We start from the raw sequence: 26,614 nt of genomic DNA on the forward strand, positions 1-26,614 counted from the left end.
ACGCGCACAGGATGCGCGGCGGCGGCGCGGCGGGGAGGTTGCAGAGCGGCGAGGTGAGGTCCTTGCGGATCAGGGACGAGGGAACGGTGGCGGCCTACCTCAAGGGCGGCTACTACTACCTTCGGACCTTCGCCTACGTCCAGACAACGGAGCCGCTGAGCGTGTACAAAAGGAGGCAACAAATTACCAAGCTGTCTTCTTGATTTCTACCTGATGGTCATAGACTTTGCTAGTGAATCTCTTTCATTCAGACATTTCATTCGGTATATTCCCTAAATTTGCCATAAGCAAATTGTTTGGTCAGTTCAATATCCTCAAGATTTGGAGACGTCATTAGTCTTTTTTTCTAAAAAAAATACTCACAATCAAATATTTTTCCCACCCAAATGAAAAAGAGGCTTAAGCATTTCTACCGCTTTTTAAGCGTGATTTTGCCCTTATTTTTTTAACTTTATAAATTTACCCCTACGATTTCAAAACAAAGCGAGAGTTTACCTCTGCTCCATAAAGTCTCTCTAACGGCGTTAACTTTTAGACAAAAAGACAAATTCACTCATATGATTTTGCCCCTATTTTAATTTGCTCTTTGTGTTTTTACCCCTATTTTTATACCTGTGTAAAACTCGGCAAATTTCGAAAAGAAATCAATAATATTTTAACTAAAAACCCATATAATTACAAATTAATCACGCACGTGCATTCACAAAGTAACAGCATCGAATCACGAGCGTAGCCGAACATGTCACATTAGTCGAAGCTTTTTGGAATTATACATTATAAAAAGTGGGCTTCGGTCTCGCAATAGAGTTTCGTCAGTTTACCATTATGAAATACGATCCATCCGCTAGAATGCCATCTGATCACTTTGGAAATCTTTTTATTCCTCTTCTGCGCCTGGCCCTTCTCTTTTTTGTTCACCGATTGCTTGTTGGGACAGAACGGAGGGAGGCAAACGGAGAGCGGCATGACAATTGGCGAGGAGTCGACGAGCGCCCCCCACGACGAGCAGGCCCCACAGTGCACGCCCCATTAGCTCACCCATGGTGCCACCCCTCCCCGCGCTCCCTCTCCTCTTTTAGGCTATTGTTGCTTTCTCCTAGCGTCGATGCAGTGACCTTCCCCATGGCCTTGGGGGCACTGCAGTTGTGCTGTGCTCCATGGCCGGCATGGAGGCGCTGCAGACGCGCCAAGGCGAGCTGGGCAGGCGACGTTGGGCATGAGGGCATAGAGAGGTGGGCGGGTGTGGGGAAGTAGGCGGGCATGAGGAGGGGGTGGGTGTGGTGGAGCTGTCAAGAGAGAAGGGTTTCCATGAGTAAGGGCTTCCTACTCACTTGACGTTGGAGAAGAAGCACCGCGCCAGGCTCAGTTCCTTGTGCGACTCCTTATGTTTTGTCCTAGGCACGAGCTCGGTAAAAGAAAAAGAAAGGGACAGGGAAGAGGACGAAAAAGATCCCAAAGTGTTTGGATGGCATTCTATAAGTTGGTGAAGCCCCACTGCAGGATGGCCGTGCATGTGCCAAACAAGGCCTCGATCCAGATCACCTCACGTTTCAGAGCTCCTCCCATGGCGGCCCCTCTCCATCACTCCTCCATGCATGGTTGGGAGCACAACCCCCGTCGGCACATGTAGGAACGAGGCGGCGGCGGCGCGATGAAGGCACGAGGCAGCGGTGGGGCGTGGTTGCCAAGTGTTGCTCCTCTGGCTTGGTTGGCGCGTGGTGCTTCTCCCTCTCCACCAGCGCTCGATGTGTTCCTGAGCTTCGTGAGCCCGAATGTCGAGGTTCAAATCATGCGCTCGCTTAGGTACATGCTTGCCAAGTGGTGCCTTCTGCGGGAGATATAGCTAGGCCCCACGGGGCACAGAGAAAGAAGTCATAGGGCAAGGTTATGAGAGATGGGTATTTTGTATATCCTCATCGGTCGGGCCCACATATCAAGGATGTCAAAAAGTGAAAACTTAACAGAAGGCTGACAGAATGGCTTAAGAGGCAAAAAAGAAATGTATCCTGGCATCAGAGTCCGTCTAACTTTTTAATAGCACGTAGGAATCGACTATCTTTTATAATGGTACACGGAGAAAAGTCTCTTAGAAAACTACTGAGGGCATTGTTGTCTTTTTTGTGATGACTTTTCCTTTTTTATTTTATTTTTTTGCCATTTAATCCTTGAGACTAAACGGTACAGGGGTAAAACGATTGCTTCACTCCAAAATCACGAAGATAACATCACAAAGTAAAAAAAAAGCGATGGTAAAATCAACTTTGAAGTAGGGGTAGAAACACCAAATTCCCAATAAAAAACTAACAACATCTTGACTGTTTTAAATAGGTTGTTAAAACCGTATTACTTTTTAACCATGAAAAACTAAATCACTTTTTTTTGGAAACAAGACTACGAAACATCTCGTCAAAAATTGCCCAAAATGATATGCATGTTGCATAGAAAAAAATGATATGCACGTTGCATAGGAAAAGGAATAGCGTTGTCTAACAACAAGAGTCTTGTACCTCATCACATACATGTTTAGACTAACAACAACATATACCATCTCACATGCCTCTGTTGGTGGTACCTACAACTTTCATTAATTGATGGTACCATATTAGTTGTTTTAGCATATTTAATGTCTATGGTTCTATTCAGCAACCGGTACTTTTTAGTCATACAACATTTCAACATCAACCTAAGCTAAAATTTAGCAAAATAAACAGAGAATTACATAAGGAAATCTAAATTCTATAAAACAATCCTCCAAAGCAGATAAATTAAAGGGAACATATGTAGTGCAAACCACAACCTCTGTGAAAATCTATGCAAACCATGATAAAAAAGTCATCTAAATTCACCAAAAAATCACACGTGTAGATGATATGACGATACACAACCTTGTAAAATATCTTATTTAAACTCGAATTCTTTTGTGAGATATAAAAATAACAAATTTCTAGCAAATCATGTGGACACCGTTCTGGTTTGAAATTTGTTATTTTTATATCTCACAAACAAAGTTGAGTTTGGACACGATATTTTATAATGTTGTGTATCATCAAATCATCTACATGTGTGATTTTTTTTATGAATTTAGACAACCTTTTTGCCATAGTTTATACAAATTTTTATGAAGGTTGTGGTTTGTACTTAGATATGTTCCCTAGATTAAAATCCCTAAAAATCTGACATGTTTGACATGGTCACATGGGAAGTGATGGGAAGGGAAGGTCGGTGCCGGTAGCTACAGCCGGCAAACGCGAAGAACTGAGTATGCCACGCCTGACCGACCCCTCTCCTCGCTTAATCTACCCACCCGGCCAGCGGCCACCCGTCTCGCCCTCCCATAAATTCTCTCTCGCTGCCGTGCCCACCGATCAATCACTCCGCCTCGCCTTCGCACGACCGCGTCTCCGCCCTCCGCCTGCGTCTCGGTCGGAGCCCCCTTCTCATCCGCAGCCTGCCTCTGCTCGGCGCCGTCCCGACTGCGGGAGAGGGGAGCGCCCCGTCGCCGATCCGATCGGGAGCCGCAGGCCAAGCGGCGAGGCGAGCCCGTCCGTCAGGAAGCGCCATGGCAGCAGCGGCCGCCGCCGACTCCGATCCCGCCGCAGCTGTGGCCGCCATGTCCACCTGCGCCCACTGGTCTGTCCTTGGCTCCGATTTTTTTCCCCTTCTCCCTGTCCCTCGCGCTTCGCGGTTCCCGGTTCCTTGGTGCACGTGCGTCGCCGTGTCGGTGATGCCCTTGATCTCGTAGGCTTGGATCTGAGCTGGGGAGAATCCCGATTCGGTCGAGGAGGATTTCTATGGTGGCGGGAGGAGCTGTTTGTTGGGTTGTGATCCACCGCTCCACGATGGCGTGATCAGTATGTTGATGTTATTGGCGTAGCACGACATTTGGACTTAGCAGGGATAGGAACATGAATTCTGGCGACTTCCTACTCTTAGATTGTGTTTGGATACTCGACGAATGGAGTGGTCTAATTGGTACGAGCATGAGGTATGGGGTGATTCCACCTTATCTAGGACGAGGTGGTTGCTCAAACCAAACACCCACTTAGTGACTACTATACCTAGATCTGTCTGCCGTATAATTTTGCATTTCAAGCTAGCTAAACAAATTGCAAATCAGAATGAATGATGACTTGGTCGATGGTTGGTATATGTATTTCTACACAGATTGTTCAAATTACCTTAGATGGACTAATCAGTTATTGGTTGAAGAAAACAATCTGGGAGATATGTTTCCTAATCATTGGTACCAAGATGCTGTTATTCTTTTTTTCTTAATCCAATGTAAGGACAATGTGCGTTCACGTGTTTATTCTTTCTGGGTTTGTTTGTTGGTTACTTGTATAAGTAACGAACATAACTGTAACTCTGTAAGAGTAAGTGATTGTAGAAAACTCGACTTGTATTCAACACAATGTGCAGTACATATACAAGGCATGGATAGTGCACAATGATCAGCCCTACAAGCTAGGATCAAGACCTGGTATTTTGTTCTACAGTTAACCGCTAGACTTGGTAACGAACTAGCTAATGGCCATCCAGTTATGGGATTCTATACCTGGTCACCTGCAATAATATGGTTTATTCTTCGTAGTGTTAGTTAGAAATTAGAATGAATGAGCAATGGGAGAGGGTATTGATATCTAAACACACTTAAATCCCTTTACATTCCCATGCTTTCTAGAATAGGATTTTCCTCTGGGTCAGCTATTTTTCATTCTACAGTGTGTCCAACTACTGTTGTTAGTCAAGTTTTATGCAGCTTGTGACTTGCTGGTCAACTGTAGTCTGATGAGCTCAGGCAGTCATACTTTATTTGCCAGATCAGATGTTAGGTATCGCTTAATTTTCTTTATCTTTTATGTTCATCAGTCAGCGCGAGATCCCATCTTCAAACATCGACTTGCATTCTGTACATTGTGCCCGCAACCTTCAAAAATGCCAGCACTGTGGCGAAATGATTCCTAGGAAACTTATGGATGAACACTATGATGAAAGCCATGCCCCGGTATGTTCGCAATGGTTTAAGTGTGATTCCTTATGAAATCCATGACATACTTAATCTTTCTCTCTTTGAATGATTGATAAAACTTGTTTTTGTTTTAATAATGTTGTAAGTTTGTAGCTCTTATAAACATAGTAAATGGGATCATATGTTTGATATTCTTATCTTTTAAGCTAATTGGAGAGTTTAATGAGATAGAATCAACATTACAGTCAATTTTGGCACTGGTCCTTTTCTTATCACCTTGATAGTTGATAATATGTTATCTGCTTCCTAGACTTGGAATTTGCATATACATTTTGTTTTCTGTTACATTGCAATTGAAACTCTGAGCTAGTGAAATACTATTGATACATAGGAGCAAGAGGAGTAAACTGCATTTTGTGTCCATGATGTTTAGAGCATTTGATTTAAGTAATTATATTTTAGTGCATTAAATATATTTTATTCTTGCATACAGATCAATTGCTCCCTCTGCAAAGAAACAATAGAACGTGAGAGTTGGGATATTCATAAAGGTGAAAAGTGTCCACAAAGAATGGTCGCCTGTGAATATTGTGAGTTTGAATTGCCTGCAGTTGATCTCCATGAACATCAGGTATGATTTGTTACTTCCTGTGTAGCTATGTATGTTTTGAAAATTTATTATACATGGTTTGATCACACTGTTTTGCCATAAAGGATGTATGCGGAAACCGAACAGAACTCTGCCAAACATGCAGAAAGTATATTAGATTGCGTGAATGGATAGGGCATGAAATACAGTGCCATACGAACTCAAATGGTTCTGCAGACACATCCAGGTATAAACAGATATCCTTTTCCATGAACATGGACTTTTGGATCATTCATATTTGTAACATTGATATGATCCAACATAAACATACTGCAATCATTTTTTAATTTTTTGAACATGCAATCATATATTTCTAGTGAACCTAGATTGTTTCTGTACCAAATCAAATCCATGGAGCTCATTATGCTTGAAATTCATTACGCAAATATAATACCCAGGCCTTTCTACTTCCAAGTTCGATATTCTTTTCTCATCAAGATGGTAATGGAACTCAATGCTTAAGTTTGATCACATATTTGGTTTGCGCTTGTATCATCAGTTTTAAGAAAATTAGATGTCAATTCCTGTATAAGTTCAGTGTTAATTGGATTAATGTTTTTGAAGTGCCAGAGCAATTCCAGAGAGAGAACTACGACCGCCGCCACCAGTGCGACCTGCACGACCAGCACGTCCTGCTCATGCTTCACCACACAAGCGGCTCCTCTTCACAATTGCTGTCACTGGAATAGCAGTTATGATTGGCTCCATACTGTTCCAAAGGGACGAGAGTTTCTAGCTCCAGTAGCCATGGACTTACTCTGTCAAGTTGTATTAATGTATAATAACCCCCTCGAATCAGTGCATAAATCGAGTCTGTTTGAGAGTATAGCCCCAGGCATGGGTTTGTTGAAAAGCAAAGTAACCGTGGGTAAATATGTTCGCCCTTGGCAGTTCTGAAACTTCTGTTTGTTTTGACATTGGACTTGAATTGTTCATCTGTAAGTCGAGACGAGTTATACAATCAGGGTACCATATCTGGAATTGCAACACGGTTCAGCTGTTAATATTTTTGTTTATATCCTGTAGTGACTTGCAGATTGGAAAGCAATGGTACCTTGCTACGGGGAACTGCTTATAGTATTCTAGCGTATCAATTTGTGGGAAACTGGATTTGTCTATGAACTTTGTCTCGATGTTTTTTTTTTTGACAAGGTACTTTGTCTCGATGTTGTCAGCTACGGATTACATCATGTAGGTTGGAGCGTTAGGTTTGGTTTGATTGCCTGATGTGGAACTGCATGGATGTGAGAAACTCATCAAATTAATCTACCTGTTTTACATCTGGATCAAGTTTGCTTCAAAGTGGCAATAGATTTTGGCTTCGACTTAGCTTGTAACCAACTACATGGGGCTTTGGGAGTTGCAGCTCACGTGCTCAATCTTTTTTTTTTTGGAGACGCACGTGCTCAATCTTAATCTGGTAAAGCTATGGTTTTCCATGTGATGATGAGGACTTGAAATGCGCTACAGCCTTGGAGCCATACATGTGCGCTGCTTGGCCCCAATCTACAAACGGATCCAAAGGCAATGGACCAGAGACAGGCAAACATCTTCAGCAGCGGCAGCTGCTCTTTCATCACAAATTGTACCCTCTCTGACTGTTTGTTGGTCCTACAGTTTTGTACAGAGGCTTACTCAACAGGTTACTACTAACTTACTGTGTGAACCTTGATGAGAATGGTTAAATCTACTGCTGTGATCTCCTCTGCAGAAGCTGGTGTGGGGCTGGCTGTTTCCTCAACAGGCCAAGATTGGCTGCGACGATGAGCCCATATGGCAAATTGGCAATGGCATGAGGGCTGCAGCATGTGATGCTTACTTTAGTGTTTTATATGACTGTCTAGGATTGCAGCATGCGATGGTTACTGCTAGGGACAAAAACTATCTATCTGCATGTACTAGTATGCATCAATAAAAAAAATAGATCATCCAGTCCCGTACTAAAAGCCGTGGCTAAAAGTACTGTTTGCTGATTTATTGTGAGAGAAAAACACAGTTGACCAGAAGAAAAAATACGGCTTATAAGATAAGCATACAAGCTCTAACAAGAAAAGGAAACGAAAAGAAAAGTCAGATCCAGTATGCGACTGGATGGAACATTGTTATTTCTCCATCATGATCTACTCGTATGCAGTAGTGGAGTGGAGTCATCATAATTGAAAGCTAAAGTGCTAAACCCTTCTTCCCTCTTTTATACCAAGTTCATAAAAGCAGCATCGCGCTCACATGGCAAGGTGTGCCTTTTTTTAAAAAAAGGTTTTAATAAATAAATAATGTGTACTTTTTTGTTTTAGGCCTTATTTAGTTCACCCCAAAAACCAAAATCTTTTCAAAATTCTTCGTCACATCGAATCTTGCGACACATGCATGAAGCATTAAATATAGACGAAAATAAAAACTAATTATACAGTTTATCTGTAAATCACGAGATGAACCTTTTAAGCCTAGTTACTCCATGATTAGATAATGTTTGTCAAATAAAAATAAAAGTGCTACAATTCCGAAAACTTTTCAGTTTTCGGAACTAAACAAGGCCTTACTGGTGTGCGTTGTACGGGGCCATGAATTTTTATTCACGTCTACTGCCAAGCATTTGATCATTTTTAGAAAATAAAAAAACTGTTAAACGATTTTGCATTGGGATTCTAATTTTTTTATTGTATTCAACATAATTCACGTGTACTCCCTCCATCCCTTTTTAATTGTCGCTTGTGCTTTCCGAAAAACAACTGCCGATATTTATATATTAAAAAATATTAATATTTATAATACATAATTAGTATCATTAGAAAGATCTTTGAATCTAGTTTTTTAACAAATTTATTTGAAGATATAAATGTTGCACATATATTCTATAAATCGAGTCAAATTTGTAGCACGCACACCAACAACGACAATTAAAAAGAGACAGAGAGAGTATGTCAATACTTTTGTTCCGAATTGAATACGGCCCTGACATTGAGCCTCTTCCGGTCTGCACATGCAGATTTTTATTCCTGACTTTTGTAGTTCACAATTGTCAGGCTTTTCAATTGACTTTAAAGCATATTGTCAATAGGTTGTACATGCCCTTAGGCTTTTCAGGATTTATATTTCACATACAATGATAAGGGCCTTGTTTAGTTCCAAAAAAAATTGTAAATTTTTTTACATTCCCTGTTACATTGAATCTTTAGACGCATGCATAAAGCATTAAATATAGATGAAAATAAAAACTAATTACATAATTCACCTGTAATTTGCGAAATGAATCTTTTAAACCTAGTTAGTCCATTATTAGATAATATTTATCAAATACAAACGAAAGTGCTACAGTTGCCAGTTTGCAAAAAAAAATGGAACTAAACAAGGCCGAGGTTACACTCTCTAGTCGAAATGAACTTGACAAAATTTGAATTATATTTTTTTTATTTGATTTTGATTTATATTGTTTGGAAAAAAGACAAGAAGCTAACAAAGCACACTGTAAAAATTTACAATTTATTTCTTGTTTATATTTCTCTGTATTTTTTCATCTAAAACCCTTCACGTTTTCTATTCTTGCTATCATAGTATGTGGAAAGTAGACGTGAATGATCAAATGCTTGGCAGTAGACGTGAATATTATGATAACTATGATAGCAAAAATAACTATCTTCATGTAATAGTATGCATTAGTAAAAAAATTTAGATACATCTATTTAATATAACAAAAAAAGGGGGAAAATGAGAGAAAAGTCAGATCCAGTATGGGACTGGATGGAACATTGCTATTTGTCCATCATGATCTACTCGTATGCAGTGGAGTGGAGTGGAGTCATCATAATTGAATGCTAAAGTGCTAAACCCTTCTTCCCTATTTTATGCCAAGTTCATAAAGGAGCATCGCTCTCACATGGCAACAATGCCATCTGGCTTTTCCATGCCCTTTGTTGATTATCTTGATAAGAAGTGCTGTTTTTTTTAAATAAAGTAAGGTGTACTTTTTTGTTTTATTGTGCTGTTGCTTCGGTCTCATAAACCGCTTCCAAAACAACAACAGACATATATATATATATATATATATATATATATATATATATATATATATATATATATATATATATATATATATATATATATATACCGGATACCCCGACTAGAGAAAAGGTTGCTCGCTGCCACGGCATTGGCAACCATGCCATACGACTTCGGATCCATGCCTTTCTGGTTTCCCTTCCTTTTTTAAAAAGAATAGTTTTAAATAAATAAGATATACTTTTTCTTTGTGTTTGCTTTGTTGTTACTTCTGTCTCATGCATGAACCACTTCCAAAACAACAACAATCAAATAAAATCCAAAATATATGAACCCCCAAGAAAAGGTGGGTTGCTACATGCCAAAAACATATAGAACAGTTAGGCGTTTTTTTATTAACCATTAAGAAGAGACAATAGATATATAAATTCAAGCCAAGAAAGTATTTGAATCTATAGTTGATCCGACGGGACGATGGGCCCTTTGAGGGGTGGGAGAGGGGGAGGTTGTATGTGACATCGGGCTCATTTTGATTTTGGCCTAAAGTGTTTCATGTATATATTGATGTGATATTGTGGAGGTTTAATCTCGCCTTAATTGTTGGAGATGAGTAAAACATGTAACATATATACTTCTAGAGTTCATACCAATCCCGAGTTGATCTTTTATGTGGTGAAGGCCAAAGCGTAAGAGTGTTGGTGGTATTGCAGATCTATTCAACGTGTAGAGTGGATCTAATAAATGCACTTGAACTCTAGGATGTTACCGCAAATACCTTAAAGTGGAGGCACTTGATCCATGCGCTCAGAATCAAAAGACATAGAGAGCATCATTGACACATTGCTGACGCCTCTAGCTCTATCAGACAATCTGATGGTGATAGGCCAAGTGCAGGGGCGGATCCACGGGGTGGGTTGCCCGAGCTGCAGCCTCCCCTGAGCCTGATTTATGCCTTTAAATCTATAGTATTTTGTTTCAAATTACCATTAATCTCTAGCTTTAGTTCTAAACCTTCGCTATTTAGCCCCCCCTTTTATCCCAATTTTGGATCCACCCCTGGCCAAGTGTATGATCCATTAAGTGTATGTAGTGGCAACGCCGGCCGCAGCAAGATAATACGATAAGGTTCGATCAATCCTACTACACAACTTTCCTATAAAACAAAATCCTACTGCACAACCTAAATTTACAACTATTTATATATTTTTTAAAAAAGAATCGATTCCTCGTACTACTTGTTACGATGTTTTCCCAACCTTGGCCTTGTTTAGTTCACCCCGAAAACCAAAAAATTTTCAAGATTTTTTGTCACATCAAATCTTTCGGCACATGCATAAGTATTAAATATAGACGAAAATAAAAACTAATTGCACAGTTTATCTGTAAATCGCGAGACAAATCTTTTGATCCTAGTTAGTCTATGATTAGATAATATTTATCACAAATAAACGAAAGTACTACAGTAGCGAAATATAAAAAATCTTTTGACATCTAAACAAGGCCTTTTTTTTTGTTTCTGGACGTTAGGAATAGGAACGTTCCGCTGTGGTGTAGCGTACCCGATTCCGTACGAGCACAACATATAGTCTTCTCCATCCTGGCAAAAATACGTACACTTGAGCGTCTATATACACGGCCGGGACGTACGGGGCCCGAACAAAAGTACGTTAAACGTGTCGACCTGCGACAGCTCGGCGGCGCCCGCCAAACGCCGGCGGCGTCGTGAGGCGAGAGATGCTCTCGTCCACTGCCCATTTGCTCAGCGGCTGTGGTCCGGCGGTCCGGCGGCCTCCGGCGCGCCCGTGCCCCGTGCTGCCCCGCCCGGGCGAGGACCACGAGACGATGCACCCGCTGGATACTGTAGCGGGTGAGGAACCAAACAAAAGCGAAAGGAGATGCAGGGGCCACACTTCTCAACGGCCCAGCCAGCCAGGCGGGCGCGCGGGCAGCCCACCAGCCCCCCACTAACACATTAGCCAATTAGCTAATACGCCCTTGGCTGTTTAAATAATGGCGAGGCACTGACACAGGTAAAAAGGCCCCAGACGGCTCCATTTTCCTTTTTATTTGTTATATGTCCCTTCTTTTTTTTTTGAGCTCTATATGTCCCTACTTGACACGGCATATAATGACGCCCACTTGTTAGTGGCAAAGACTAACTCATAGCGAAGTCGCTATCGCTACGGAAAGAGAGATACTACAACTGAATACCACGAGAAAATAGACTATTTCGATCTCTTGATTGATATTTTGGGATGAATTTTAGATTGACACGTGAACTCCAATATAACAATCAAATCACCGTATCTGTTGAGATCAACGCATCACGATGAACTAATGAAGCTTAGCTATATGATATTTGGACAGCTCGAGTATCACGAGGAATAGACTACTTCAAACTCTTGTTTGATATTTTAGGATTAAATTTTAGACACGTGTTCCCCTGTATAACAATCAAATCACCGTATTTGTAGGGATCAATGCATCACAAATTTACGATGAAGCTAGCTACCTTGTTCGCTTGGGTTTATCAGCCGAATCTGTCAGTCATTTAGCAATGTTTTTTCTTTCAGAACAAATCAGCCAAAAGTACTTTCTCCTATGCTTATTAGCCAAACGAACAAGGCGGTAACGAGCATAGATCACCATGAATGAAATTGTAAAAGCACTTTCTTTGCACTCTTTTTTTTGGATGACCAAGCCAAATGCCGTGTTAAGGGTTCTTTTTAGCATACACTCCATAGCTATGAGGTTTATGTTGGATATGCAATATTATAAACTAAATTAAAGTGGTTTAAATATTTACGTTAATCTAAACTATAAATAAAACGAGTCATGTAAATGCACTTACTACGACTACAACTCTAGATATAGGTTCTCCTAAGCCTTACGAAATATAATTTGCTAGAGCGAGTTTGTCAACCAAGGCATAAAGTTTATGTCTGCTCTTCCCATTTACTATTATTTATTTATTTATTTATTTATTTATTTTCGTTTTTATTTAATAAATAATTTCATTGGAGGAAAACACTTAATTACTAAGGCAACACTGCTCTCTTTGATCTGAAAAATTTAGGCAAAAAATTACTACATATATGAAAAAAATGTAATCCTAGTTTTAAACTAAGTCAAAATTTGACAAGTTCATAAAAATAGTACCACATTAATATATTCAAATATGTTTATTATAAGAATATATTTTATGATTAATTTAATGATGTCAATTACATGTTATGAACATGAATATTTTTTATATATTTAATTAAATTTAAGATTGATTGATTTTATTGAAAAATAAGAATTATATAATTTTAGATTTAGACATAATAAATAATAGGTAAGATTAGTTAGGACCAAACCCAACCATGGGCCAGGGACTTAACCGAAAAAAGTAACACAAATCACCTATTCCCTATCCGAACGCTGGCTTTAGCTTAGCGGAGAGAGAAAGCGTAGAGAGCAAGGCCCCAACCCCACTCCCCCACCGCCCGAGAGGCTCCAAAGCGGCCAGCCCGTGCAGCTGGACCTGGACGACGAAGAGAGAGAGAGAGAGAGGGAGCGGAAAGACGGACAGCGCCATTGCTGCCATCGCATTCACAGCGCTACCATCTGCGTCGCTTTCCTTTTCCTCCCCTTCCCCTCGCCGTACCACCACCCCTTCCTCCCTTCTCCGCCTCTGCCGCCTCCTGCAGAAGCCGCCGCACAAAACCCAAACCCTAACGGCCGCCCCTCCGAGGCGCGCCAGATCGGCGGCGGCGGCGGCGGCGGCGCCCACTGCGGCTGCTCCGGATCCAATGCAGCGGTTGCCGTAGCGCGGGCGCGGCCGATCTGAGGTGGTGGCGGCGGCGCAGGCGCAGGCGCAGGTGCGAGTGCGACAGGGATGTCGTCTGCGCCGGTGGCGGGGGCGGCGTTCGAGCGGTACCAGCAGCAGCGCGGAGGTGGCGGCGCCGCGACGGCCAACGGCAACACGGTGCGTGCGTGCGTTCGCGCGGTTCCTTGCGTGGGTGCCGGGGGTTGCGTGCGGGGGGTTTGGTGCGGTTTTCGTATCCGGTGCTGATGGGCATCGCATCTCCCTCCCCCATTTCGCGTATCGCTGGGTGCCCGGTGCCTTGCTTGCTTGCTTGTTGAGCTTGCATGGCTTGACCTGCAAGGATGCGCTTCTCCACTGTGTTGTTGGCCTGTACAAGTCGCTGCTTCTATTGCTATTAATAGGGCGGATTAGACCTTGGTTGGATTGCAGTGCTGAGGTGACGGCCTGTAGAGTTTCCCCCCGGCTGGGTCCTCGGTAGCTACACTTGAACGGATTGATGATGATACTGGTGGATTGCTGGCAATGCAGTTCGGATTCGGACTGGGTGTAGGTGAAATTTGTCATCAGGCTGCGGCGGAGATACAACTTAGAAGTGCATTTCTAGAGGCCATTGTGTTGACTGCACAATGGTGGGAAGAGCACTGTGGGTGTGATCTGCCTTGAAAACTTAGGGGTTTTGGTGGGCTGCTGAGATAAGTGATATTGATTTTTCCGCAAACAAAAGTGATATTAATTAACATGGGACAGGCTGAAAAAGGAAGATCAGGCTAGGGTATTTGTGGTATGCAACATGGGGTGGAAACAGTAAAAACATGCTACAGTATATGGGAAACCAAGCAGCGAGTGATATTGTGGTTGTGAGAAGCAACAATACAAGTAGGGAGAAGAATCTACGAGGCTGATATGGGAATACACTTACTGTAGCACGACCTGCCATCAACCATCCAAAATGTGTATGTTCTTTATGGATCAACAGGCTTATAGCCACAAAACATGCAGGCGTCATGGAAATTCAAAAAAGACGTTTGTCATTAATGGACCAGCCCAGATACTTATACGATAACATCTTGTTATTTATTTTTAGAAAAAAAAACACAGACACATTGACCAACTGAAGCAAATCACTTCAGTGACTCCTAGTACCTGTTCATGCTTGCCACATTTAGGATACAGCTGGGCATTTCCCGTTATCACTAGTGCTGAAATCAAAACTACTTAACTGAGCAGGACAATTTTTTTTATTGCTCCATACTACTTATACTGAATCAGCCTTTGGTGGTACATGATTGAAAACTAGGGTTTTGGGGGTGGGCTAGTGCTGTATATAACTCTTTCATTATTTGCTGTTTGTATTACATGTCTGATGCCAGAACCGTTCTAACCAGGTTTTCAAGAGTGGGCCTCTTTTCATATCATCCAAAGGTAACCCCTTATCTCCCTATCTATCTTTTTCAACATAGTGTTTCCCACACGGTGCTCATGTCATGTAAGTTCCTTGGTGAACAATAAAAAATATTCTCACCACGAACTTGAAGAAAATTCTAGAATTGTTTGTAAAAACTGAAAAGATTGTTTCTTAAAGATGAGCCTGAAGGAGTTGCTTTATGCATGAAAAAAAAATCATTGCCTGTATCAATTTTTTCTCAGTTAGTTCTCCTGAGTTAATTGTATAAGAAAAGTAACCGCTGTTATATACAGTCATGTGTTAGACACTTTTTTTTTTCCGACAGCAAATCAACCAACTAAATAACCTCTCATTCTATTTGCTCAAACAATTTGAGTTATTGGAGTTATTATTTAATATAATAAAATCAAGTGATCAAACGATCTTTTCGCTATATAAATTCATTAGTTCAGTTCAACATGGTTAATTGTACTCTTTTAAGTTCTGTTCTGTTAGTACCCTTATTGTTTATTGAGAAAGAGAACTCATGCCTCTTGCTTTTTCAGGGATTGGATGGAAATCATGGAAGAAACGTTGGTTCATCCTCACACGAACATCATTGGTTTTCTTCAAGAGTGATCCTGTTAGTACCTCTTTACCTGAAGTCTCTGTGTTGTCAGAATTCTATGCTTAGCTAGATCGGAACTTCAATAGTTCAATATAAACCATTCCAAGGAGAAATTACCATCAACTGTAACATCTGATGGTTGATTTACTTCTTGTGGTAGTACAACGTAGATTTCCTTAACTGATAAAGTGATGCTTCCTCCATCCAGAATTGATTAGTGCCTAAAGGGTTGGACACCGAGACTAAGGGGAGGAAATCCCGCCCCATTCCATGGGGGTTGGAGAGGATTGGGATGGATTAAGAGGGATTTTGACATGCTAGGGATTTAAACCACCTCAACCCCCTCCAACCAATTGGCAAACGAACAGGCCCGGTGTTGCATACATGCATTTAAATTAATCGTCATTGTATTGGAGCCACGTGCAGCTAATCATGCTTGTGTAATACACGTGACAACGCTGATGCAACTAGCGCAGCTTGTGTTAGCCCATCACACATACAACAGAAAACATCAAGAGCTAGCCAGATTTGCCAACAGCGTGCGCGCTGTGAAGCGACGCTAGTGTCTGACTCGGCCCCATATGTTATGCGCTCATCATTCTTGGACTGAGGGAGTACTACTTATGGATCTGGAAACTTAGAACTTGGATACTTCTCTCCAAATTGCACCCTGGAAATTCAGTTTGTCTGCATTCATACAGAAACAAACAACATGCATGAGTATTTGCTGGTTCACTTCCTCAATGGCAGACTGCTGGTTGATTTCACTGTTGAAGTGTTGATATGTTTATGAGTCAATCTCTTCTCTGCTATATGTCTTACATGCAGCAGTAATGTTATCATGTGCCACATCTTTTTCTGTAATGTGCTTCTTCCTTGCTTTGGATGTATAAGAACTAACTTATGTTACCGGATACCATATAGTTGTATAAAGATATGCATCAAAGGTCCACTTATTTGGGAGTGGTAAACCCCATGCTATGAGCAGCAGGTCCACAATCAGGATTTGTTTGTTGCCCATTAAATTGGCTAAATTAGATAAGAAAGTTAGAGATTTGATCCTTTAAATAAACTTCCGCCCTAACAATTAGTTCTAAATTCTTTTAAAAGAGGAGGATTATCAAAAAAGAACAAGCAGAAATCAGACCTCCTTGCCTCAGCCATACACTGCCCTCATGAGTCATGACTGCTTGCTGGCGCTGGGGCTTTCACTCTTGGTTTGTTGTCCACTACAACTATACCCTTAGAATTTAATTGAACTACTACATGGCCATTTTATTTTTTTTCTCTTATTATTTTACCCGTCCAATTTATATCTCGTGTAAGCACACCTTTTCTCACTTGACTAATAACCTTTTGTTGGAGTTGCAGAGTACCTTGCCCCAGAGAGGTGGTGAAGTGAATGTTACTCTAGGAGGGATTGATTTGAACAATTCTGGGAGGTATTTATCTCAGTCTTGTAATTCTTTTTTCATGTTCCTTTTTGCTGTGTTTGTTGTGCATCAGTAACTGTATTATGAGCACTTCTCACTTGCAGTGTGGTAGTCAGAGAAGACAAGAAGTTGTTGACCGTCCTTTTCCCAGATGGCCGTGATGGTCGTGCATTTACTCTTAAGGTATTCATCATTTCTTTTTGACTCAATAATTAGGTCCCTCTGATAACAGTTTTTTGTGCTCTCTCTCTCTTCAAAAATTCACCTCTGTAAATCGTAATACAGGCAGAAACATCTGAAGATTTGTTTGAGTGGAAAACAGCATTGGAAGAAGCTCTTGCACAAGCTCCAAATGCAGCTCTTGTGATGGGACATAATGGGATATTTCGTAATGACACAGCTGACACATATGAAGGAGCTATTCCAAATTGTTAGCCTGCTGCACTGTTTCTTTTCATTCTTCTCATCTTCAGAACTTTATTAATTATGCCTTTCCCCATTGTCCACAGGGAGAGAGAAGAGGCCGATCAAGTCATTGGTGACAGGCAGGCCAATTCTGCTTGCACTTGAGGATATTGATGGCAGCCCTTCTTTTTTAGAAAAAGCCCTGCGCTTTCTTGAGAAACATGGTGGGGGCAAAAACTATCTTGAACCTGAAGTTTTTACATGTTGCTGAGTTAATTTCCTTGGCATGAGTTTTGATTGTTTTGCAAATCTTCTCTTGCAGGAATAAAAGTGGAAGGAATTTTAAGGCAGGCTGCAGATGTGGAAGAAGTTGACAGGAGGTTGCAAGAATATGAACAAGGTTGGCACCATTTCTTTTGAATAGTATTATTAAACATTGTTTGCCTAGGTGGCAAGGCATGGAATTTAGTGGGAGGGAGGGAGTTAGAAGATAGGAAGGGAACTTGCCAACAGGGCTAATAAGAAGCTCTCCCTGCTGACTCCGGCTGTTGGACCAGGGAAGCACCATCTCCAGTCAGCTGTGGTGGCAGTTGATTTAGAGGGGAGTAGCGGCTGAAGTCGACTTGGAAAGGGTGATGCGTCGGTATTCCATCTGAGGGGTGGTGCTGGCAGTGAGGGGGCATGGAGAGTGACAAGGAGTAGCGACGCGCTGCATGAGGGAGTGATACTGGGATCTACTGTTTGGCGCTGCTTTGAAAGGGAATGCAGTACATAGGTGGAGGTACAGGGAGGCATCGAGTGAAGTATGATTATGGCCTTATGGGAGTGGACGGGCTGGGTCAGTATAGCCCCCCCTCCCCTTTCTTTCCTCCTTTATGTTCATATCGCCTTGCCTGCCACTGCTATGAACTAAGAGAGGAGGGAGGGAGGGAGAGTTGTTATCAGGTCTTTGGTTTTGGCAGCTTCTTGTGTTGGTATGACAACATTTTGTTGATTAGCCTACATATCGTTTTAATTCCATACCAGGAAGGACCGAGTTTTCAGCAGATGAGGATGCTCACATTGTCGGTGACTGTGTAAAGGTACCCATGAAATTTCGGTTTCATATTTTTTGATGCTCCACAGATCATGAATAATTGATAATTGCTTCTCACTAACTGTATTGGTTGGGATGCCTTTTTAGCATGTTCTCCGAGAGCTACCATCATCCCCCGTGCCTGCTTCTTGCTGTACAGCATTGTTGGAAGCGTTTCGTAAGTATTATATTTAGTTTGAGCCAGTTATGCTTGATTATTTATATGTTCTGTGATGTGATGTAAATATTATATATATGCCTTAAATCTCTTTATGGATGGTGTGGTGGGGCTGATGATTGTCTAGGAATTATCTTTTTTAGTACTGTAAACAGGTAAACAGTCATACAAGTGATGGTTTGGGTTGTTTGCAGTCAGCCTATGAAAACTTTGATAATCAATTACTTTGTGCTTGTTAAGGTTGTACATTTGGTAGTGTGCATGTAGGTTTGTCTAAAAAATTCTTAATATATATTTTGCTATGGTTTGTAAACATAGTATAGTAGAAATAAGGAGTCAAATATAACTAGTGGAACTTGCACCTATGGATTTTTCTTTGTTGGTGGATCATGTTGGGTTCATCTGAAGCTTACAGAACTTTTTTTTTTTCAGTGGTGTTGCATCTTAATAACTCAGATGATTATTATTATGGATGTATCCAAGAGCCCAGGACTATTCATGCATTCTTTTTCTTTTGATGTTTACTATGTGGCTTACTGTTCCTACCCTGTTTCACTTGCCCCTAGGCCTGGAAACTAAGGATGCTAGGATAAATGCTATGCGTTCAGCTATATCTGAGACATTTCCTGAGCCCAATCGGAGGTTGTTGCAGAGGTTAGTTTTTTCATTTTTTTGTCATAGCAATATCCTTAAGCACTGGATAACATCTAGTGTTTATTTTTTTGGGTAAGGTTATCTTATCGTTAGACATTCCCTTGGTCAGACAGGTTAATAGCTTATGCTAAATGCACTGCATGATAATTTTTGTGTGATATACGGTTTGCTAATGAGGCTAAGCATGCCATTATTGTCTTGCAGATGCTATTGGCACTTAAAATAATCATTAATACTCCTTGGCTTCACAATATTTGTCTACTTTACTCAGAATTACAATTTTCACAACATTAATTGAATATATTTATTGCATTTTTCTTCATCCCTGCTATTAATGATGTGAAGCATAGGTATTGGAACATTTGTTATTACAAAGAATAGTTCCTCAAATAGTTGTAATGTTTTTCTTTCTTTTCTTTTGTAGAATTTTAAAAATGATGCACACCATTGCATCTCACACTTCTGAAAATCGAATGACTGCATCGGCAGTTGCTGCCTGTATGGCGCCTCTTTTGTTGCGTCCACTTCTGGCTGGTGAATGTGAGATGGATGAGGTATTTGATATGGATGGTGACGATTCTGCTCAGCTTCTTGCTGCAGCAAACGCCGCAAACAGTGCTCAAGGAATTGTCGCAACTCTCTTGGAGGAATATGATGGCATTTTTCATGTAAGATTCTTTCAGCCTTGGATTTAATCTTTGCAGTATCCACATTGAATTTGGCTCTAGAAAAATGTATTTGAGCATATATCATGTTAGCAGTGCTTGAAAATTTGCACATGAGAGAGAAAGAAAGTATCACTCCCTATTGATCATCTACGATTACCATTTTTACAGGATGAACACCTCAGATGTTCCTTGTCACCTGAGTCTCAAATTGAAGATAGTGGTACTGAAGCATCAACTGATGATGGGAATTTGGATGCCAAGGGCAATGGATTTCATGATGCAGAAAATGATGTAGATCAAGAAATGGATGATGACAACGGTGTGGAGCGTATACTTAGTGGAAAATTGAGTGAGAGCAGTGGATATGCTGGCAGCGACCTCTATGACTACAAGGTTTGGTTTTGTGTGCTTCATTCTTTTGATTTTTCTGATAATTGGTGTTTGGTGGTTTTACTATTACTACTGTGAGTCTTTACTCTTTAGTGTGAGTATGGTACTGGTGTGCAAGAGATGATATGAAATGGTGACATACAGAGCGTGATGTGTGATGTATCTGATTTTCTGTTAAAGTATATCAAGCCTATATGTGCCTGCAATATATGGGCTTGATATACTTAACATTGTCATTGACCAATACAAATATGAATGGCTTGAATGGAAGTGTTGCCAATTTTCATTATTACCTGGCAGAATCTAGTGTGTATGCAATTAAATGATAGTGCAGGCCAGAAGCCCCATTTTGTCTGTGTTAACTTTTGGACATGCATCTAAGGAAGAACTATGTTTAAGGGTTTGTTGGTGAATTCCAATTTTTATGATAGCATGTTTGCTTGTTACATTCCTTTCTGGCGCCAACATTCCTTGTGTTGACTGTTTCTAGGTTTTGTTATAGCGAGTCCTAATATTTAATGCTGTATTTGTTGATGTGCTAGTTTCCATGCTGTACTTTGTCTGTTGCTTACTGCCCTTTTCCTGATTGAACAGGCAGTCAATGCTGAAGAGTCATACACTGAACGCCCTGTGGAGGTGTTGGAAGGAAATTTGAATTTGAGCAAAGTACAAAATAGCCGTTCAACTGAAAACGGTTCTGCGAATGTGGACACCTTACTCAGTGAAAACAATCCTTCTAATCCAGCAGTTGGTCATGAGACTCTGTCTATGGGGGAGATCCTTTCTTCTTTTGATCCTGGAATTTCTGTTCCGAGCCAAAGTTCTGAATATTCTGTAGAGAGACAGTCAAACAAAATGAATGGATCTCACCCACATGTGAAGCGGAGTAACTTTTGGGGGAGGAATAACGTAAGCAAGAAAATTAGTTTTGCATTTTTTTCTGTTTTCCTTTGATTGCACTCTAAATTGAATTCCATTTTGCTCTTGGTTTTTTTTGTTAAGTATAGCCTTAGCCTCATTCAAATCCTGATTCTTATGCATGGTTCATGCAGGCAAGGAAGAGCCAAAATTCAGAATCAGTCGATTCATCTGGAGAAGAAGAGTAAGCTCTTTGCCATTAAAGCATTGACCATATGTGACTAATTTTTCATGGAGTGGAATTTGTTGATTGTTGTAATTGTAACTATGAGAAGTCGGGAGATGGGAACCATTCTAGATAAAGCCACCACCATGCCAGGAGGGGGAGGGGCACATGGGCTGCCTGGTGGGCTGGGCCTGTCCATTTCTTACTCCTTTCTTTTTCTTTTTTCCTTTTCTTTTTTCTTCAGCAACTACTGCTCTAAGCTGATGCTTTAAGTTTTGCTTAAATTCTTAAGGTGTCGCCTCGCCTCCTCGCTTTAGTTGCTTAAGTGTAAGGTGGTAGTCTGTCGCCATGCCTCGCCTTACCGCCTTAATAACCCTGGTTGTAACTATGAGAAGTAATTTGCATTGAGGGAATTTAATACCACCCTTTATGGCTTTATGACAGTAGTCTTGTAGCATATCTTTGTCCATTCTTAGTACTTAGTTATAAATATGGAATTGCTTGTATTTGAAGCTCACTATTTAACAATGACAATAATAGTTTCTTAGCTTTCTCGTTATGTTGCCACATCTGCCTCTGCGTTTTACAAACAAAGCACACTTTTCTTTTGGTACTTTCTTTTCTTTTCTTGAATGCTTGTAACCAGAGTTCAATTTATTTACTTTTGTTACGCAAATAAACATTTCAGGCTTGCTATTCAAAGGCTCGAGATTGCGAAGAATGATCTGCAAAACAGAATTGCCAAAGAGGTAGGGGAAGAATGCACATATGTGCTCATTAACCTTGATCTAGTGGTTTCCTGTAGTCTAATAGTGTAAGTGCCTCTCAGGCTAGAGGGAATGCAATTCTACAGGCGAGTTTGGAAAGAAGAAAACAAGCGCTACATGAACGCAGATTGGCTTTGGAACAGGATGTATGCTCCATTTCCTTGTCTCTTCAGTTTGCCTATACATGGTTTGTTTTTTAGAAACTTAAGAAGGAAAGTATACTCCCTCCATTCCAAATTGCAAGTGGTTCTGGCTTTTCTAGATACATAGCTGTTACTATGTATCTAGACATCATGTATATCGTGCATAGCAAAAACTATGTATCTAGAAAAGCCATAACGACTTATAATTTGGAACAGAGGGAGTATAACTTTGGTACCTTAGCTCCTGGGATGTCCTGTTTACCTTGTATTTCTAGGTATAGTCCCCCATCTCTGGAGCATGTTATTCAAATTGTCAAGAGCTTTTACTATGAACTTGCTACAGGTTTGTTGAGAGATGTGATGATTGATGTCATTATATTCTCCTGCTGGCTTTAACTTGCTTTTTCAAATAGTTTTGTAGCACCCTACACCTATGGTATAATTAGTGTCTGTGATACCAAGGTTGAAAGAGTTGAAAAAGAATTCACATCCATTAATGAATGATTCCTTGAAAAGTTAAGGATTAGTAGTTCTTCAAAATAAAGAATGGATTGGGCGGGCCTTGTACTGTTGTACACATGCGAGAAAAGGTAATAAAAAAAAGGAAGGAGATGCTTTCTTTCTTTTCACTCAGGTGCTTTGCGAGATGAAAATCTCATGCACACAGTTTTGCATGAGAAAGGATCGAGGAAACTGGAAACCTCTTTGACTAAGACTCTCCCTCTGTTGAACTTTTTTTTTGTCTGTTAAAGAAGAAAAATGGTAGGAGCTCTGCCTCGCTATTTAGGTAGAAAAAGAAATCTTAGTTACATGACCTATTTTCAGTCCTGAAAGATCTCGCGGCAGGCACATGAGGAGAAAAGCAAGAAACACTACAGAACTCTCTTGCGTCTCACTAGGAAACCTGCTTTTGGATTTTTATTGGAAATGAATCCCTCTAACACTTCAGTAGTGTTCTATATGAAACTTTGCAGCCTAGACACAAGTGTGAAAATCTTGGTCGCTAGGCAAGAATTGAAAGAGGTTTACCTTATTTCTTTTGGGATTTTGGTGTTTTTGCCCCTATTCCATAGTAGCATTGAAAATCTGTGTCCCTGCTAGGCTGGGGTGGTCATGGTAATTATAGACGGTCCTTTATCTGTCAGTAAATTATATGGAAGGTTTGAATTGCACACAACTCAATAATCAAGGGGACAAAAAATATTACCTTTGCTAAATTCAAGGCTTAAACTGAACATAATCCAAAAGTTGGGGGTATCAAATGTAATGTGTACTTTCCCCTTATTTTGCTGCTGACATTATTGTTTAATAATCCAGATGTGTACATGGTTTTATAACTTTTATAATAGTACTTTCTACAACTGTTATAATTGTAGGTCTCCAGGTTGCAAGAACAGCTACAAGCTGAGAGGGATCTGCGAGCTGCATTGGAGGTTGGCTTGAGCATGTCTTCTGGACAGTTTTCAAGTGCTCGTTCGATGGACGTGAAGGTACCTTACTACCTTCTACCATACCTACACTTACTGGCTTTGTTTTATTGAGTCTCATTTTCTTCCCTGTGTACTTTAGACAAGGGCAGAGCTTGAGGAGATTGCTCTCGCTGAAGCTGATGTTGCAAGGTTAAAACAGAAGGTTGCAGAGCTTCACCTCCAACTCAATCAACAACGTCAACACCAGTATGGCTCTGTAGTGGATGCAAATGATCGTCATCACCGCCTTCCTGGTCACTTCTCACAGCAGTAAGATACAAATTCTTCCCTTTTACCCCTTTGGAACAAAGGATTCATGGAGGAATTTTGTAGGATTATAAACCTATAGGAATTTTTCCTATGTGCCCCTTTGGAACAAAGGATTATAACCTATGGGAATTTTGGAGGAATTCTAACATGAGGTCCAACCTCTTGGAAACTTTCCTCTGTGTCTGTCTCTCTCTTATAATTCCTGTGTTTCTCCTGTGTTGTATCCAAATGCTCCATTAGAGAATTCCCTACATTTTCAATTGCTGTAGTGTTGCAAGTGACATGCAACTCCAATCCTTTTTTCCCCTATTCCTGTGTTTTTGATATCCTGTGTTCCAAAGAGGCTCGTCCTTTAGGATGTTTCTAGATCTGAGGCGATGTTGGAATTTGGTTTCTTGCAACTGTCCAAATCCAAAGGGGATTTGTCTGTAGTTCTAAGCCATTCAAGGGAATCATTTCTTGAATATCAGAGAATCATGCTTAACTTGGTTGTAAGTTGTATTATAGATTCTTCTGTATGCATTATGTCACTGGATTAGACTATTCTTGCATTCGTAATTAGCAGGTCAATGCTTCTAGACATGTGTTGTATATCCCATGTTCCCCAGATTTTGACATGATACTTTTGATCTGCCAGAAACTTTGTTCAACAAGGATTTGATATGAACCTTGCTTTCTGCAATCAAGAGAAGCAAAGAAATGAGGTATGTTATGAAATTATTTTTTACACAATATTCGTATTTAGTGCTGAAACCTGTTGAAATTTCAATTCCTAGAGCTTGACTTGTTAGCATGCATGGTTCAGTTCTCTTGAAATGCTATGTTGATTACAGACTTTCAGTTTTGCAATATAATGGTACTCTTATCGTTCATGGCTGGTATAATTAGAAAACTAGGAGGATTCACCACACGTTGCCGCGGGTATGAAGAAGGAATATAAATAGGTTAGAGTGTGTATTCCCTAGTTTGACAGCTTGCATGTTCAGAGAAATATGTGACTTGCTGAAGTGGACACTACAATCGTATGAGCTAGTGGATTTTAATTGTGTGTGATAGTGGATTGCCTAGTTGGATAGCTTGCATGTTGAGAGAAATAGGTAGTGGGGTTTTGCTTTATAAGAGTATAAGATTAAAACCTGTTCAGCTGGTAAGCAAAAATTAAGTGATAGAAAATGAATACCTGAGTATCATGCCTTGATTAATGACTAAAGCTGTTAGTGACCAAATTATGCAGAGCGGCAGTTGGAGTTTCATGCTTATAGTTTCAAAATTAACTTCCGCAGGTCCACAGTATTTTGGTAAAGTGGACCGACCTTTAGTCAGGAGGTTTAATATTTACTGCAAAATTTCCATGTGCTAAAGTTGAGTTTGTCATAGTAAAAAATGGAGAATTTTTTTTGGAGCTTTATCTTGGTGTTCATAACACGTTAGTCTACAACTCTACATGTCCATCCATTATCAACTACATTGGAAATTTTATATGCTAAAATGGCTGGTTATGTGTGACATTCCCATTTAAATCTGATGAAAAGTTGGTGGATTCTATATTGCATCAAACAATACTTACATTGAATCATGTCTGCAGGAGAATTCGGTGGAGTCATCACAATGGAGAAACATCAAACAGCATGTGCTACCTTATGGTTCTTCGAGGCCACTCACACGAAAGCTTTCATTTGATGCCTCCTCAAGTGAATCAAGAGGCACAGAAGCCTCAACAAGTATGTCAACAGAGAACACCTCTGTGTCCATCAATGTCCCAAAGTTGGCAGAGGTAAGCGAGACTTGCAGTGCTTTGTTGTTAAATATGCTGCTGTAGCTTCTAAGATGATTTATATTTTTGTATGTTAGGGCATTGAATTTGGGAGGCAACCAATGGTCACATCCTCCACATTGGTAGAACTAACAACTAGACTAGATTTCTTCAAGGAGCGAAGGTCGCAACTGATGGAACAACTTCATAGTCTTGATTTAGGACGTGGATCTGCTCCTCAGGGTTTTCCTTACAAGCCACCCTCTCCTTGGAACCACCCAAGGTAGGGACCATTCAACTTCATGATTGTAAATTCTTCAGTAGGGTTCTTTTCTCCCCGCCTGGCAATTGTAGAAAACTGCATATGCGAGTGTAAATGTATTTTGCTCTTCAATATGGTTTTGCTTTTGTGTTGCAGGAGAATAGCTCCTTAAGTGGGATGTGTGATAGTCTTCTGTATGTAATGTTGTCATGGAGGTGCCTTTTAGACAAGTTTTTTCCAGTGTTGTGGCGGTGTATATGTATTTTGTGCTTCTCATAGAAATTGGATAGGTTGACTACTTGTATGGCCGTTTGATTCATGCCAAGTGCAAAGGATGAGGAAAACTGGGATCAAATGAGAACCCAGCATGAGTTTATAAATAACTCGGGGAAGGCTCGAGGCTGTGTTTTATCCTCGCAATTAGTGCCCATCGCTTGTGGATTGATTCCGTTCTGTGTCGCTTGTCTCTCAGGCTTCCTGCCAATTTCTATGCGGTTCATATTCTTCTGAATAGGAAAAGAAGATACGGGTGCTCGCGAGGTACCTGGTGAATGTGTCCAGTTATTAACTAATAGAAATTTTAGAACAAAAGAGTGTACGAAATGTTCGTTTCAATCTCCACCCTG

General features: G+C 40.6%; 2 protein-coding genes across 3 annotated transcripts; both read left to right on the forward strand.

The window, feature by feature from the left end:
- LOC8082630 (XIAP-associated factor 1) lies at nucleotides 3,267-6,634 on the forward strand. Of its 2 annotated transcripts, none has more exons than XM_002465206.2 (5): nucleotides 3,267-3,630; nucleotides 4,870-5,005; nucleotides 5,463-5,600; nucleotides 5,684-5,805; nucleotides 6,183-6,634. In XM_002465206.2, exons 1-5 carry the CDS (start codon nucleotides 3,560-3,562, stop codon nucleotides 6,352-6,354), a joined length of 639 nt encoding a protein of 212 aa, XP_002465251.1. In that variant the 5' UTR covers nucleotides 3,267-3,559; the 3' UTR covers nucleotides 6,355-6,634. The 2 variants fall into 2 exon arrangements, with proteins under 2 accessions (XP_002465251.1, XP_021314984.1); XM_021459309.1 differs by having other exon boundaries at nucleotides 3,272-3,630; nucleotides 6,189-6,634.
- Nucleotides 13,081-26,408, forward strand: LOC8082631 (rho GTPase-activating protein 7). Its single transcript, XM_002465207.2, has 23 exons — nucleotides 13,081-13,584; nucleotides 14,811-14,847; nucleotides 15,376-15,452; nucleotides 16,809-16,879; nucleotides 16,975-17,053; nucleotides 17,156-17,300; nucleotides 17,380-17,499; nucleotides 17,598-17,675; nucleotides 18,302-18,357; nucleotides 18,459-18,528; nucleotides 19,095-19,182; nucleotides 19,607-19,850; nucleotides 20,019-20,243; nucleotides 20,835-21,149; nucleotides 21,293-21,342; nucleotides 22,013-22,073; nucleotides 22,154-22,237; nucleotides 23,611-23,724; nucleotides 23,804-23,973; nucleotides 24,611-24,677; nucleotides 25,559-25,747; nucleotides 25,825-26,009; nucleotides 26,145-26,408. The coding sequence occupies exons 1-23, from the start codon at nucleotides 13,495-13,497 to the stop codon at nucleotides 26,158-26,160; spliced, it is 2,631 nt and encodes an 876-aa protein (XP_002465252.2). The 5' UTR covers nucleotides 13,081-13,494; the 3' UTR covers nucleotides 26,161-26,408.

The sequence above is a fragment of the Sorghum bicolor genome, chromosome 1, assembly GCF_000003195.3.
Source record: "Sorghum bicolor cultivar BTx623 chromosome 1, Sorghum_bicolor_NCBIv3, whole genome shotgun sequence".
Classification (NCBI taxonomy): Eukaryota; Viridiplantae; Streptophyta; class Magnoliopsida; order Poales; family Poaceae; genus Sorghum; species Sorghum bicolor.